Source organism: Plecotus auritus, assembly GCF_963455305.1.
Source record: "Plecotus auritus genome assembly, chromosome: 12".
NCBI lineage: Eukaryota > Metazoa > Chordata > Mammalia > Chiroptera > Vespertilionidae > Plecotus > Plecotus auritus.
In genome coordinates this window covers 21,683,075-21,699,815 of record NC_137778.1, presented here as the reverse complement: position 1 = coordinate 21,699,815, position 16,741 = coordinate 21,683,075, and the positions used below count along the sequence as shown (strand labels likewise).

The window sequence follows — 16,741 nt, the reverse complement described above, 5'->3', positions numbered from 1 at the left end:
CTAAGAAACACTAATATTTTTTTGTGTGTATGTGAGATTGAAGCCATGGGTCTGGTAGTTAATTATTTTTTTAATAAATATTTTTATTAGTTTCAGAGAGGGAGAGGGAGTGATAGAAACATCAATGATGAGAATCATTGATTGGCTGCCTCCTGTATGCCCCCTACTGGGGATTGAGCCTGCAACCCAGGCATGTGTCCTGATTGGGAATCAAACTGATGACCTCTTGGTTCATAGGTTGATGCTCAACCACTGAGCCACACTGGCTGGGCTGGTAGTTAATTTTTGCTCTGGGTGAGTAGCTGGGAGAAATATCTTCTCCCTTTCTGAGTAGTTTGTGCTGATCAGTGAATCTAGATGGCAGTGTTTTATTGCTCCAGTTTAACTGCTCATTACCTTGTTCATGTCCAGAGAGTAAATAAATGAACCTCCAATACAGTTTATACATAGTTCTTGTACTCTTTTTTTTGGCCTCATAATAAGATTTTTACTTGGGTATAGCTGGAGCAAGGGCTTTATCATTTGCTGCAGTCTTCTGATTCATTTCATATCGATGATGTGCTTTTTATCATATGACTCCCATTGTTTCCATGGCATCATACAATTTAGCTTATTATATGGCCACCTGTAGCCCTTTTCTTTTATCATCAACAAGAGTAATTATGCTTTGTGTGTGTGTGTGTGCGCGCCTTGTAATTTTACCACAAATTTTTACAGGCTACTTGCAAATTAGTATGTGAATTCCATTTCTCTGTTTTCCATTTCTTTTGTTTTCCTGCCTTATGGACCTAGTAGTGTATGTGTGTTCTCTTCCTTTTTTATGAGTAATTTTCCAGCCTGGCTTTTTAACCACCTCTTCTGTTTCTTTGGTCATTTTTTTTTTGGTCATTTTAATTGATTTACCACCCTCCCATTTCTATTCATCCTTTCACCGCCAACCCTGCCTTTGATTCTTTATTCTTTTCTGTGTAAATTGAGATCCTAATAGCTTCTAACATTGCCATTTGTTTATCTGTTCATTGAGGGACTCTGTTGACAAGAAGATGAATCAGAAGATAAGAGTCCTTAAGGACAGCCTTGTGGGGACAATATATATCATTGTCCCATTTGTAACTTTATGATATATTCATCACACTGTGTATTAACTATTTGTTTATGTGTCCCTTCCATTAGATTGTGAAGGTTAAGTAAGTTCAACTAATGTTCATTGAATGAATGAATGAACGAATGAACAAATGAATGATGTGTGTGTGTGTAATAAGGAATATAAAAAGTGCACAGAGTGCTATTGGAAACTAGGGAAGTAGGAATTCTGTTCAAGGAATCTGGGAAAGGCTTATAGGAGATGACATTAGTTTGGCTTTGAAGGGTATTACTGCCAGAGAAAATTTAGAAAAAGAAGGTAATGGAGATAATGCAAATTTCTGGGTGCTCAGAGAATGCTCTCTAGGTATGGTGATTTGATAGGAACAATTGGTATACAATGAAAGTAGCAAGGCCTAAGATTGTGAATTAAGGTTGTGAAGGCCTCCAAGTTCCATCATGCTAAGAATTTGGAACTTTGTCCCATAGGTGATAGTCATTGAAGAGTTATAAAAGCAGATTTGCTAGGTTCTGTTTTAGAAAGATAACTTTGGTTGAGTATGAAGAAGAGATTAGGAGAAGAATAATTTAGGAAGCTTTTTACCATAATTTAGGCTAAAGATGATGCTCTGAATTAGAAGCAAAGGGAAGAGAGAGAGAGAGAGAGAAATTAGGTAAATATAAAAATTTTTTCAGCAGCTGTATGGAGGCATATTTTATGTGCCATAACAAATATTTTTAATATATTTTTATTGATTTCATAGAGGAAGGGAGAGAGAGACATCAATGATGAGAGAAAATCATCGATCAGCTGCCTCTTGCATGCCCTCTACTGGGGATCCAGCCCTCAACCCGGGCATGTGCCCTGACCTGCAATCAAACCAGGACCTTCTGGTTTATAGGTTGATGCTCAATTACTGAGCCACACAGGCTGGGACAGAGAAATATTTTAAAGATAGTATTGTTTACCTCTCAATTCTTTTTTTAAAAATATGCTTTTTTTATTTTTATTTTAGAGAGAGAGGAAGGGAGAGGGAGAGAGGGATAGAAACATCAATCAGCTACCTCCTGCACATCCCCTCCTGGGGATCAAGATGAAAACCCGGGCATATGCCAGAAATCGAACCAGTGACCTCTTGGTGCATGGGACGATGTTCAACCAAATCTGTTTGATTTGGTGAACACTTTAAAGTGGTTAGAAAAGGCATTTTGCAAATTAAAGTTTATACTTTAAAGATAGAGTTTTGACATATTAGATTCACTTTTTTCTATGAAGAGATTTTTTTCATTGTGCTTTTCCACAGTGATCTTTTAAAAAAATTTTTATACTACACACACACACACACACACTAGAGGCCTGGTGCATGAAATTTGTGCATGGGGCGGGGGTCCCCTCAGCCCGGCCTGCACCCTCTCCAATCTGGGACCTCTGTGGGATGGGATCGGGCCTAAACCGGCAGTTGGACATCCCTCTAGCAATCCGGGATTGCTGGCTCCTAACCGCTCAGCTGCCTGCCTGCCTGATCGCCCCTAACCACTCTGCCTGCCTGCCTGATTGCCCCTAACTGCTCTCCCCTGCCAGCCTGATTGCCCCTAACTGCTCTCCCCTGCTGGCCTGATCACCCCTAACCGACTCTACCTCGGCCCCCGCCACTGTGGCTTTGTCCGGAAGGACGACCGGAAAATGTCCGGTCGACCCAGTCTAATTAGCATATTACCCTTTTATTAGTGTGTGTGTGTATATAAAATGAAGAACAGACCTATTTAGATAGAACTTCAGGAATTCTTATGAGGATATAAAGATAACTTTTAGAGAGGACAAAATCCTTTCCTGACTTTAATGAAAGATAAGATAAGTAAGGGCATTTTCTTTACTAACATTGTTATATTGATGCTCAATGAATACTGATGATATTATTGCAGGTAAATTGGCAGGATGAGGAGCAGCAAATCAAAAGAGGTGCCTTTACCAAATCCAAGGAACTCCCAAAGCAAGGATACTGTTCAAGGTATGATTTGTGGATTTTTTTAAACTGAATTTATTAATCACTTGTTTAGGTCATATGTATAAAATTCTGAACTAATCAGTAAGTGAAAATTATACACATGCTTTGATTTATAAAAGGGAATAATTAAAAATTTTTTATGTATGCTTAATACAGTTTAAAAAATAATATTTTCTATTTTAAAATTTTAATCTTGTTTTAAAGATACAAGGTAACTCACCTTCTAAGGCATCCTATGGTAAAGGAAAAAAATCTTTTTGAAAAAGAATCAGTATATGTAAAACTAGTTTTATACAATTTCTTAGAAATTCTGACTTAAGTAATATGACGTAGCTCTTAATATACACCTATAGTGCATAGGTAAAAATAATAGTCTCGTTGAACTCTTTAAAATGATGCTTTTGGGGGTAACTGTAATTTAGAGTGTGATATTTATTGAGGGATATGGACAAACTGGAGTACATCTGGAGGAAGATCATTGGGTTTCTGAGGGATATGGAAATCATGTCACATAAGGAGCATTTGGAAGAAATGAAAATATCCTAGAGAAGGATGACTAAGGGGAAATATATGGCCTATACTAGGTGAAGGGCTGTTATATGAAAGATTTTAGGTGTAGTTTTCTAATCTTTATACATAATGTGACTTACCATACAAGGCAAAATTTTGTATTTGTTCAGCTCATTGGGGTAAGTTGTTGGAGATGTGAAATGGGAGTGTGGGTGGGGGTTAGTCCAGCTGTCCTAAGGACTAATAGCAACAGTGTCTAATACAACTCAACTGTATACTGTATTAGGAAGCTCAACGTTATTGGATGGGAGAAGAAACATGTTTTCGCTCAATATAGTACAGCACTTGTTGGAGAATAGTTCTGCCTAATAAAGTGGGTTTCAAACTTTTGAATGTATTTGGGAGCTTATTAAAATGCAGATTCCAAGGTCTACTTCAGAGCTTTTGATTCAGTAAATACCAATGTTCCCCAGCAGATATAACCACATCGTGGGATGCACTTTCTCAGACCAAGGCTGCTGTAAGTAGTTACAGTTTTCATTTATTTCTTTCTGTTTTAAAATTGATTACTTGTTGTGATTGAATAAATTAAAATTTTTTCTGTAGTGCTTTTGGGTAACATAATAAGGTTGACATTTTGGTAAGAAATTACATACCATATATTACAAAATGAACATTAATGACAGCTATTAAATAATAAAAGAATAATCAAGACACTTTAGGTATCTGGAACATTAACACTATGACATATATAATATTAAAATAATTTCTGCTATTTATTTTCGTTTATTAAATTTGCTCATTTGGTGTGTTGAAATGAAGATTTAAAACAGAATGAATTTGGGAAGGTGGAGCTAAGTCTATGTAAAGGGCTCAGTCAGGAAATGAAAGGAACAACTACTTGAATGGACTGTGAATTATCTCTTCTTTTTTTGTGGCAGTAATAGAAGGTTTTCTTTCAGCATTACTGAGAATGACTGTGAGCAACCTATTCTCATTAGTGTCTGTCCAGTTTTGTCAGGAGTTTAGTAAAACAAATACGTATGGCATGTGATACATAGTCCCTTCGAAGGGAGACTCCTTCCTTTTTCATTTGCTCTCTGGGCACGTTAATCTTCTGATATGTCCTTTTTGTTTTCTTTTGTATTCTGTCTGAATTTGAATCACCTACTTCCTTATTATTTGAATACTAGAGGCCCGATGCACGAAAATTCGTGCACTCAGGGGGGTTCCCTTAGCCTGGCCTGCGCCTTCTCGCATTCTGGAAACCCTCAGGGGATGTCTGACTGACAGCTTAGGCCCACTCCCCTGAGCGGGCCTAAGCTGCAGTCTGGCCTCCCTCTGCAGGAGGCGACTGGCAAGACAATCAGGGGGGCGCCAGCTGGCAAGCGGCTGGCCCTGCCCCCCATCACCCCTCCGCTGCCACTCCCAATCGCTGTCCCCTCGATCTGCCCACTGGCACCTGCCTTAGCTGGCCTGGCACCGCCCACTTGCTGGCCCGCCCCCCACTGACCAATTGTTCTGCTGTTCGGTCGATTTGCATATTAGTCTTTTATTATATAGGATGTTATTTTCTGTCTCCTAATCTTTTGAACTGGTTTGAAAACCAACCTGGAAAATGTACTGTAACCTACATTTGGTTATAATGCAGGGTCAAATTTTTTTTTTTAATCCTTACCCGAGGATTTTTTTCCATTGATTTCTAGAGAGAGTGGAAGGGAGGGAGGATAGGAGGGGAGGGAGAGAGAGAAACATTGATGTAAGACAGACACATCACTTGGTTGCTTCCCTTACTCCCTCCTACAGGGGCAGGGGAACCTGAAACTGAGGTATGCAGGCAGGCCGGTGCTGTTACCACTGAGGAAAACCACCAGGGTGCAGGGTCAAATTCTGACCTCATTAATAGCAATTCACCTGAGGATATATTTTTTTAATTGATTTTAGGGAGAGAGGTAGGGTCAGAGAGAGAAACATCAATTGCTTGCCTCCTGTACACGCCCTGACCAGGAATTGAACCCACAACTTAGATATGTGCCTTGACTGGGAAGCAAATCCGCAATCTTTTGGTGTATAGAAAGATGCTCCAGCCAACTGAGCCACCTGGCCAGAGCTATATTTTCTCTCTTCTACATGAGCATTAAACATCTATAATGCAGGGATAGTTCCTATCCTCCAATTTAATTTAGAGCTAAACTAATTTAGAACTGAACTGTTAGTTGTTTTTTCAAAATGATTGGATTTTTAAAAAGAATTTTTAAGGGTGATAAGGGGCTCATAAATGGAGGAAGGGAAGCCTGATACAGAACTATTATAGGATTATTTCACTTTTGTGAGTACATTCCATTGCAAAGATTCAGAAGAAGACAAGTCAGAATTTTATACCAATTTTTTTTGTCTCTGTGGTGGAATTTTTATTATTTTAACTTGTTTTTTTTTAATAACTTTTCTGTTTAATAGATCTAAATACATTTTTTCCCACCATTTTGATTACTACAAATGATTACTATTTAGGGGGAAATGCTTTTTAAAATCATTGAGAACATTGGTGGTTATACCAAAAATTGACATATTGTAAATTGTATGGAAACCCGAATTCTATCTTGTTATTTTTATCCTTATTGTGAAACTTATTTTACAGACAAAAGACTATAAAAAGTTGTGGCTGTGTATGGCTGAATTATTCTTTCCTAATTTTTGCATGTAACATGCATAAGATCTATGCATAATGATATGCAGCATATAATGTCAGAAAATTTTTACTGCTTTAATAAAAAAACAATTAAAAAATAGGTCAAGACAAATAGAAAGTCTTTGATATACCTCAGAATCTTTTTGGTTTTCTTGTCTAAATTTGGGCAGCATTGTGCCAATTGTTAGTATAGCTGAAGTAGTAAATAATGAAAACACTATATTTTTGTTCATTAAAGTAAAATATTCCTGAGTTTTTTTTCCTACTTTGGAGAAAGGTATTGGGCAATATAGCTTTAAATAACTCTGTAATTTGATAGTAGTTGGCTATTTACAGAATTAACTATTTATTGTAATGGTATTTCACTTTAGCTGAGACACATTGAAAACAAATTAGAAGTAACCCCTACAAGTACAGCTATGTTTGATTCTGTCATGGATACCAAGAAATCTGCAAGTGCTACCCGAAAAATAAGTAGAAAAGGTATGTATGAAGTTACTGGATATATTTAATATAAAATTTTTCTGTTGGTTTTGATTCAGTTTAATTTCTTCTTATAGTCCCATGTATTTGCTTGCTCCCTTGTCAGAGACTATACCTCTTCATTTTCCCTTTGATATTAAATAGTTATGCAGCAGCTTCAAATTTAGTGACTGTAGGTGCTTTTTTCCTCATCGATTAATTAGGGACTTAAGCACCACTGCATCACCTTTGACAGTGAACTTTACTTTGTTTTTAGTGGTGAGAATTTGATTTTGAGCCTTTGGAGTTATATGTCTTTTTTAAAAAAGAAATTCACAGGTCTTTATGTCACTTTGAAATTTAGTTGGCTTAATAAGATTTATATCTTTTGTTGGAGTTTAAAATCATAAATGGAATATCTATCTTATAGATACTATCATAAATTCACACAATGCCAATATTTTTTTTGTTTATTTTTCATGTATTTAATTCTTTGGTTTCCTAATCAGTGGGCTAAAACGTGCAGGTTAGTACTTTCCACTGAAATTGTGATTTTTAAAAAAAAATCTGTGAATCTTTTAGGTTTTATCTGATATTTCCTTTTTTTAAAATTCTTTATTGATTTCAGAGAGGAAGGGAGAGGGAGAGAGAGATAGAAACATCAGTGATGAGAGAGAATCATTGATTGGCTGCCTCCTGCACACGCCCTACTGGGGATCAAGCCCGCAACCCAGACATGTGCCCTTGGCCAGAATTGACGCTCTATCCACTGAGCCAAGCTGGCCAGGGCTGATATTTCCTTTTTTTTTTAAAATATATTTTATTGATATTTCACAGAGAGGAAGGGAGAGGGATAGAGAGCTAGAAACATCGATGAGAGAGAAACATCGATCAGCTGCCTCCTGCACACCTCCCACTGGGGATGTGCCCGCAACCAAGGTACATGCCCTTGACCAGAATCGAACCCGGGACCTTTCAGTCTGCAGGCCGACGCTCTATCCACTGAGCCAAACCGGTTTCGGCATGATACTTCCTTTTTTAAGTGAGTGAGAGCCTTTGACAAAAAGAAATTTTGTATGTTGAATTTCATTTTGCATTGTTTGCACAGAATGTAATCTTTCTCTATAGATTTGAGTTACTGTAATAATTTTATTTATTTTTTAAAAAATATATTTTATTGATTTTTTACAGAGAGTAAGGGAGAGGAATAGAGAGTTAGAAACATCGATGAGAGAGAAACATCCATCAGCTGCCTCCTGCACACCTCCTACTGGGGATGTGCCCGCAACCAAGGTACATGCCCTTGACTGGAATCGAACCCGGGACCCTTCAGTCCACAGGCCGACGCTCTATCCACTGAGCCAAACCAGCTAGGGCAACTGTAATAATTTAAATAGCCTGAGTTTTTTCCATCTACTTATATAATAGCCAACTAGAGATCTCAGAAATAAATGATACCTAAGTTATTTTCTTAGATCCTTGTCAGATTTAGAGACAGTAGTATTTTATATCATATGTTCTCACTGATTTTTTTCCTGTCTAGATGGTAGATACCTGGATGATTCTTGGCTTAATGCTCCAACCTCCAAATCTTCTAAATCACGGAAAGAGAAATCTCGTAGTCCTCTCAGAGTTACCACCCTGGAAAGTAATGTAAAGAAAAATAATCGTGTGGAATTCCGTGAACCTTTGGCTTCTTACAGGTTAGTGTTGTTTTTCTTAAAAAGTTATCAAATAGGGCTATCCTGTAATATTTACAGTAAGATTATAGTTTATTTTCTGACTTTTTCATAGCACTCTGGCTCTGGTATTATTACCTTTTCATTTTTCAAAAAAAAAAAAAATAAAGCAAACATCTTTTATATTATGAAATACTGACTTTCTACATTTACTGATTAAATATTTGGGGAGGGAAGAAGTAGTAATATTTGTTCCAGGCTGCTACCACCATTGCAATAAGTATGTTTTCTACAGACAAATTACTCAGGAAGTGTGGTTCTTCCCCCCCTTAATATCTCATATGGGGTATTATATACATAATGAACTTTGTATATCGTAGTTTTCTTCTTTTTTTGATAGTATTAAATCAGTTACCTAAAATTTCTTCTTGAGAATGTGGGTTGGTTTATTGTTTTACCTTTTGCCAGTGGCTCCTTTCAGCAACTTATTTAGTTAGATGTTCAAGTTTAATTAATGAATTTTGATAGTATGGATGATATAAAATGCTTTTTGTGCTTCATAACTTGAAAATTTGGATAGGAAAGGTCAGGGCTGGGAATATAAATTTGGCAGTTGTCACTAGTTTTGTAATAATCAAAATCGTGAAATAAATGTAAAGAGAAGGCCATGGACTTAATCTGGGTAAAAGTTCATAGTTTAGAAAAAAGAGAAAGGAAATTTTGAAAAATAATCAGAGTTCAGAATCTTTAACCACAAAAATATTAAGCAACTTGCCTAGAAACGTAATAACTATCGGAATTGAAACTAAATTACTGACTCTTTATATAGATTCTAATGTTCTTTCTGCTAAGAATACTATTTAATATTTAAAATTGTGTAAATTATGCATCTTTTAAGAAAAAAATGCCTATAAGCTAGCTGTGAGTAGAACGCCCTTCACCTGGCCAACTCAACTACATTTATCACTTCAAATTCATCTTTTATCACCATCTGTCTGAAACATCGTGAGATCTGTTTCTACCCCACTTCATTCCCCAGCCTATTTAACCCTTCTTCTGTGCTGCCACAATACTATATGACTTCCTTCACTAGAGCATTTTCATATTGCATTATATTTTGTTTCTATATCGACCCATTGCATTAGTTTATATAAGGCTGTAAATCTGTCTTATTCTCAAAGCCCTGTCTTAATGCCTATCATTTACTAAGTATTCCATAAATATTTTCCCAACATTTTATTACGAAAATTTTCATATTTATAGAAACATAGAAAAAATTGTATAGTGAATACCCTTATATGTATTTAGCAAATATTTAGTGAGTGAATTAATTCCTCCTGCCCTCCTTTCTTTTCAAAGTCCTTCCCTTTTTAAGATTGAAGCATGGTATGTAACGTCTTTTAATTTATTTTTAATGCTTTATTCTATTCTCCACATGTGCTAATTTTAGACCTAAATCATTTTAACTGTGAATTGTGACAGTCTGGTCAAGATAGTGAAAATAATTGCAGTTAGTCATGATATCTAGCAGAAGCTGCAGGACTCAGTTCTCAGCCCCCATCTAATTTAATAATCAACCACTCAGAACAGGGTCTAATGTTTTTTGGGTCATGGACCTCAGTGAGAATCTGATGAAAGCTATAGACTATCTCCTTAAATAAACACACATACTCAAATATTCATAATAGATCTAAGTATCATATTATGCTATAATAGTCATGGTTGTAAGACTTTTTGTGGCATTTTTAAGCCTTTAAGTGAAACATCAGTGCTATGCAATAATCCCATTAATGCGGCCACATGTGTAATCTAAACATTTTTTAGTAGTTACACACACACGCATCATTCTTTTGTTAATACTTTAAATCTTTTGAATTCATATGTGATTTATATTATAGCACATCACAGTTTGGACTAGCCACATTTCAAGTGCTCAATAGCCACAGGCGGCAGATGTCTACTCTTTCAGACATTGCATGTCCAGGTTGTTGTTATGTGTGCTTTTATAATTTTGTTGGGTGTTTTGTCATGATTCATGTGTTCTTGCTGCCGAGGCCTTTTTGTCTTAATTAACTTCCCTTTTAATAAACTGTTTCTGTTCCTAAAATATAACTTATTAGAATGATGCATAAAATAAAAATAGTCTCTGAAGGAAGACTTGTGCTGGTGTTTTTATGAATAGAGAATGTGAACTTTGTGTTATGTACTTTGGCTATGCCTAGTCTTCTTGCTTACCCCAGAGTTTCTAGATATGCTTTACATAGTTTGAAGCTGCCAAAAGAGTAGTCTCTGGTTCAGAGAGGTTTGACTTTACTAACCACATTTATTTGAAGGAAAATATTTATTGTACTTTTACTTTATTTCTGCTCCCAATTTATTTGTTAATTTGGTATGTTATTTAGAAGTTATGCACATGAAATGCCAGTATTTGAGAACTTTTTTCCTAGTACTTAAGATATCATAAAGGAGTAAAATATACATTTTGGTAAAAGGTGTCAAGTGAATATCCAAAATCAGATTTTAATACTATTTTCTGGCATTCTTAAAGAAATCTCTCCACACACCTTTTCTATTTTTCTTATTTTATAATGTGTACATTATGATTTAGAATCTGATAGAGAGGTCATTGAGTCTTAATGTTAGTAATGGTTATTTTATTAGTTTTAACCTACTGGAATTTCTGGTTATCTTTTGTTCTCTAATTTTAGTTTGGAGTTCTCCATTTGTAAGACTGGTTTCAGTTTGACTGTTTTTTATACTTTTTATTTAAAACTAATTATTATTTTTTAATAATAGGGAAGTTCATGGCACACCTTCCAATATAAGTCCCAATCCTTTAGAGTCAAAGCATGTATATTGTGTGGATGTTAATGGAGAAAAGCCTGAAAATGGGAACCGGATGGTAAGCAGTCGAGAAGAACGGAATACACATTGCCGTGATTTTGAGAGTTCCCAATCATCTGTCATGAATGATACTGTTGTTAGGTTTTTAAATGATCGACCAGCAATTGATGCATTGCAAAATTCTGAAAGTTTGATTAAGATGGCAGCTCCAATGAGAACTGAGGAAGAAAAGCCTAATAGAACAAAGGGCAATGAGAACAATTTGAAGACTTCTGGCAATAACATAGGCCATGATATTGATCCAAAAGTGTTACGGCTAACTGACTCTTCTCCCTCTTCTACGAGTACTTCTAATTCCCAAAGATTAGATATCTTAAAGCGGCGACAACATGATGTCAAACTGGAGAAACTCAAGGAGCGGATTAGGAAACAGTGGGAACACTCAGAAGAAATAAATGGCCGGGGCCAGAATCAGGGTCATATTGACCACCCAGTAATGGTTGTTAATGTTGATAGCTCAGTGACAGCAAAAGTCAGGAAAGTAGCAACAGCACCACCTGCTCCAGCATATAAAGGTTTGTAATCAGTCCTTGTATCTTTCTCTTTCTGCCTCCTTATCCCTCTATCTCCCCAGATGTATTTGAGTAGAGATGATCATCTTTAAAACAGGTTGTGATTCTCAAATCAAACACATAAGAAATTAATTCAAGGTGCAAGTTAAAAATGTAGGTTTCTGGATCCTACACTGGATCTAAATCAGAACTTCTGGGGATAGAGTCCAGAATTGGAATCTTTAATAAGTCCATCAGGACCACAATATGAACATTTAATAAGTTGAAAAAAAGAGGAAATAAGAACTAGTACATTTTCAGAGAACTGAAAGAATATTTCTCTTATTCTGCCATTGTATTTAGATTGTTATTAGGAATTCTTTCACAAGTAATACTTAAAGAATTAAGTTCAGTCAGTTTGAGTTAATATTTAGTTACAGAATATTTTGGCACTAACATTTGATTCCTGTTGTTTTAACTTTCAAGTTTTGACACGAGTTTTTTCCCCTGTGTTTAAGAAAACAAGTACTAAAATCACATTTATACCAACATTGATAGAGTTGGTATAACTCTATCAGAAAGAATGTCTGTTTTTATCCAGCTCATGTTTTTATATATAGTGGTTTTAAGAAGTTTGTATTTTTATGTTTCTGAAATTATTTTCATAGGGTCATCATGTAAAGTTTTTATTACAGAGTTAATCCATTGATCAGGTTAATCTATGTTAGACTTTTGTCATGAAAACATCTGCCATTGTAACTTTTCTTTTGTGGATATTTTTCCAAGTTCAGTTTTTCTAGATAAATGTATGAAGATCAAAATATTGTCAAGACTTGTTTCTTCTGTTAATTTTAAGTTATTAACAAACTAGGACAGTTTTTGCTCTACTCAAATTTGTTTTGTATTTTTCTACTAAATCCAATTTTTCTCTGACCACTTTTGTAATTTTTTATAGTCCTAAAGTGTCTTTATTCATTTTTTTCTGCAGAACAAATTTTGCTGTGTACATTTAGACGAAGTACCAGTTTTGTTTTGTTGTTTATTTTGTTTTGTAATAACATTCATTTTGAATTAGATTTTAAAAAATAGGTAATTTGCATTTTATTCTAGCTAATTTGTGATAAAATTGTGAGTAGTTCTCTTTAGAATCCTGAAAAAAATTGCTCTGTTATCCATGATTGGTCTAATGTATTATTAATAAAATTCTTTTATACCTTTTAGTTATTTGTGTACCATGTAGTAATTGTCCACACTGTTGACAGAGCAAATAGCAAATGGAGGGGTCAAAATGTGCTTGTTGGTTCTGAGATAGGGAGTCACTATCCAAAACTTTTGCTATATTTATATCAAACCCATTAAATGCATATTATACATTTAAGGTTTGTTTATTCTAGAAGTTAGTTCAGTCATAGGCAAAGTCTGACAGATATTAGCAACTAATGCCTGTCCTCAAAGAAAAGACTAAGTAGTGTAGTCTCTCTGTCAGTCTTGAGAAGGATAGTTTAAATCTCTGATATTTATAATTTATGATTGACATTTTTTATTTAATTTAGTATTTCTCCACTTCTAGTCTTTTTTTTTTTTTGTCATATATTTTTATTGATTTTAGAGAGGAAGGGAGAGGGAGAGATAGACACATCAGAGATGAGAGAGGACCATTGACTGGCTGCCTCCTGCATGCCCTCAACTGGGGATCCCAGCCCACAACCTGGGCATATGCCCTTGACTGGAATCGAACCTGGGACCCTTCAGTCCACAGTCCAACGCTCTATCCACTGAGCCAAAGCAGCTAGAGCCACTTCTAATCTTTTTTAAGAAATATATATTGCTTTATCTCCCTGAAGCTTACTTTTTTCAAATAGTATTTGTCAACACATTATTTGTTAGCTAATTATGCTTTCCTCTCATAAACCTTATAAAGTTGCTCAGCATTATTAGTTATTAGGGAAATGCAAATCAAAACCATACTTCAGATACCATTTCACGTCTACTAGGGTGATTGTAATAAAAAAGACAATAACTAGTGTTGGTGAGGATGTGGAGAAATTGGAAACCTCATACATTGCTGGTGAGGATATAAAATGGTACAGCTATTTTAGAAAACAGTTTATCAGTTACTCAAAAAGTTAAATATAGAGTTACTATATGACCCAGCTATTCCACTTCTAGGTATAATACCCACGAGAATTGAAAACATATGTCCACATAAAAACTTGTACACAAATGTTCATTGCAGTGGCATTAATACTAGCCAAAAAATAGAATGTCCATCAGCTGATGAGTAGATAACAAATGTTGGTATATCCATACATTGAAATATCATTTGACAATAAAAAGGAATAAAGTTATTCCTTTATACAGTTATACATGTTATACAGTGGATAAATATTGAAAACATTATGCTAAGTGAAGAAGCCAGACACAAAACCACATATTGTATGATTCTATTTATATGAAATGTCCAGAATAGGCACATCCATAAAGATACAAAGTAGATGAACAGTTGCCAGGGAACAGAGACAGTTGTGTGTAGGGCGACTGCTAATGTGTACAGGGTTTTTTTTCAGAGAGAGGAAGTGCTTGGGAATTAGATGGTGATAGTTGTATAACTTTGTAAATATACTACAAACCACTGAGATGTACACTTTAAAAGAGTGAATTTAAAGTATGTTAATTATGTCTTATTTAAAAAAAGAGTATAACGAACAAAACTTACAAAGCAACTTTGATAAGAATGTTCTGTGTGTTGATATGTATTAGGCTTCAATCCTTCAGAGACCAAGATTCGAACACCTGATGGCAAAGTGTGGCAAGAGGCTGAGTTTCAAAACATGAGTAGAGAACTGTATCGAGACTTAGCACTTCACTTTGCAGGTGAGAGTAGAGCTTTCTAAGATTTTTAGTGTTATATCATGCATGCTATCTAACTTAAAATATTTAAACATAAAAATGGCCACCAAGCTGAAGATATTTCCCTTTTCTAACTACATGGTATACTAAAGTGGTGGTGGTTTTAGTCATAAGGCTCTCTTAGCCTCTAGGCTCTGCTCCAGGGTTAAAATTAGCATACAAGGCTGATGTGACAGAAGCAAGGTTATTTTTAAACTGAGGGACTTGGAGAGTTAGGCCTGTTTGAAGAAAATACAGCAGTCTAGTTGAAGTTTATTTCTTCTACTAGATCTCTTGAGATCTTTGAAATGGTCAGAGAGTGACCGGCAGGCAGCAGTTAAGAAGATACTAACATGAGGGCAAAATGCTGGAAGAAAAATGAACCTTATAGGAAGGGAATAATGTTAGAGGATTGGAAATACAAGGTACTTCTGGAAGACAGGAAGAGGGAAATAGGAAGGTCATGCTCATAATGTTATTAAGTATTGAACACCTAGTATGATTTTGGACAAGATGCTAGTATTTAGTATTCTGTGTTTTTTACAGTTGAGGAAATAGAGGCTCAAAGAGTAATTTTCCCAAGGTTTCATAGAGTAGTTAAGAATTGAAGCCAAGGGGGATAGGGGCTGGGTGGAAGGGGATAAAGACAGGGAAATGGGGACATCTATAATAGTGTCAACAATAGAAAAAAGAATTGAAGTCAAGATTCAAAGCCATCTCTGACTATAAAGCCAGAGATTTTTCTAGTAAGCCTTCATAGAGTTCCTTCTAATAAATTTGGTGGCATTTAAGTGTTCAGTCCAGTTTTCCTACTGTTAATTTTGGAGCACTGTATTCAGAAATTCTTTTCTCTTGTGGAGAAAAAGTATCCTATCTAATAAAGAGGGAATATGCTAATTGACCATCACACCCTCACAAAGATGGTGGTACCAGCCCACAGCCACAAAATGACGGCTCCCATTCCCCTCTGCCCCACCTCATCCAGCAAGAGCCCCCCAGTCCCCTCAGCCCCGCCGCATCCAGCCTCAGTCCCCCAAGTCCCCTCAGCCCCACCTCATCCAGCCTCAGTCCCCCAGTCCCCTCAGCCCCGCAGGGGAAGGCATTTGGGGGTGAGAAGGCCAGCAAGGGGCGGGGGAGGCAGTTGGGGGCGAGCAGGCTGGCAGGCAGAGTGGTTAGGGGCAATCAGGCAGGCAGGCAGGTGAGCAGTTAGGAGCCAGTGGTCCTGGATTGTGAGAGGGATGTCTGACTGCTGGTTTAGGCCCGATCCCACAGGGGTCCCAGATTGGAGAGGGTGCAGGCTGGGCTGAGGGACACCCCTTCCCCCCATGCACGAATTTCATGCACCGGGCCTCTAGTCTGTATATAAAAGGCTAATATGCAAAGTGTCCCCTTGGGAGTTCGACTGGGAGAACGGGAGTTTGATCGCTCTCTATGATATGTGTTGACCACCAGGGAGCAGCGCGGAACGTGGCCGGCAACCAATGTCAGGGCGCTGAGGGAATGAGGGAAAGAGGAGGTGGGGAGGCAGGGAACCTGATCAGCCCTGATCGCTGGCCAGGCCTAGGGACCCTATCCATGCACAAATTTCGTGCACCGGGCCTCTAGTAATGTAATAGTTAAGAGCAAAGATTTTGGAATCAGCTTGAAAGGGTTCAAGTTCAGGCTCTGCCACTTACTAGATTGGCTGTGTATACTGCCTATGTTACATAACCTCTCTTCCTTGGTTTTCTCATATGTAAAATAGGGATAAGAACAATATACCTCACAGGACAGTATCATTATAGATAATTAGAATGCTGTAGGTCAAAGAACTCTTAAAGAGGTTTGTCTGTTATACTCTTGTTATGGTAGATGAACTCTGTGCTCCTAGCTAAGACCAACCCATCCACTTGTGTTTTAGATTTTATTTGCTCTTGTGCATTTAAGAACATTACTTTAGCCCAGTTTCCTTTCTTTTACATCATTATGTTTTCCCCCTCTGCGAGGTCATGCCTTTCAACATACTTATTATTTGATAACATGTTATTC

At 36.6% G+C, this 16,741-nt stretch overlaps 1 protein-coding gene across 2 annotated transcripts in view; it reads left to right on the top strand.

Annotated features, from left to right (window-relative positions):
* The window catches only part of CEP350 (centrosomal protein 350), a 120,787-nt gene that overhangs the window by 14,411 nt on the left and 89,635 nt on the right, over positions 1-16,741 (top strand). For both annotated transcript variants that reach the window (XM_080648780.1, XM_080648779.1), the window contains exons 2-7: positions 3,007-3,092; positions 4,076-4,119; positions 6,660-6,771; positions 8,294-8,453; positions 11,226-11,848; positions 14,585-14,698. In XM_080648780.1, the coding sequence (XP_080504906.1) occupies positions 3,020-3,092; positions 4,076-4,119; positions 6,660-6,771; positions 8,294-8,453; positions 11,226-11,848; positions 14,585-14,698 (1,126 nt within the window). In that variant the 5' untranslated portion in view covers positions 3,007-3,019. The remainder of the gene's footprint in view (positions 1-3,006; positions 3,093-4,075; positions 4,120-6,659; positions 6,772-8,293; positions 8,454-11,225; positions 11,849-14,584; positions 14,699-16,741) is intronic.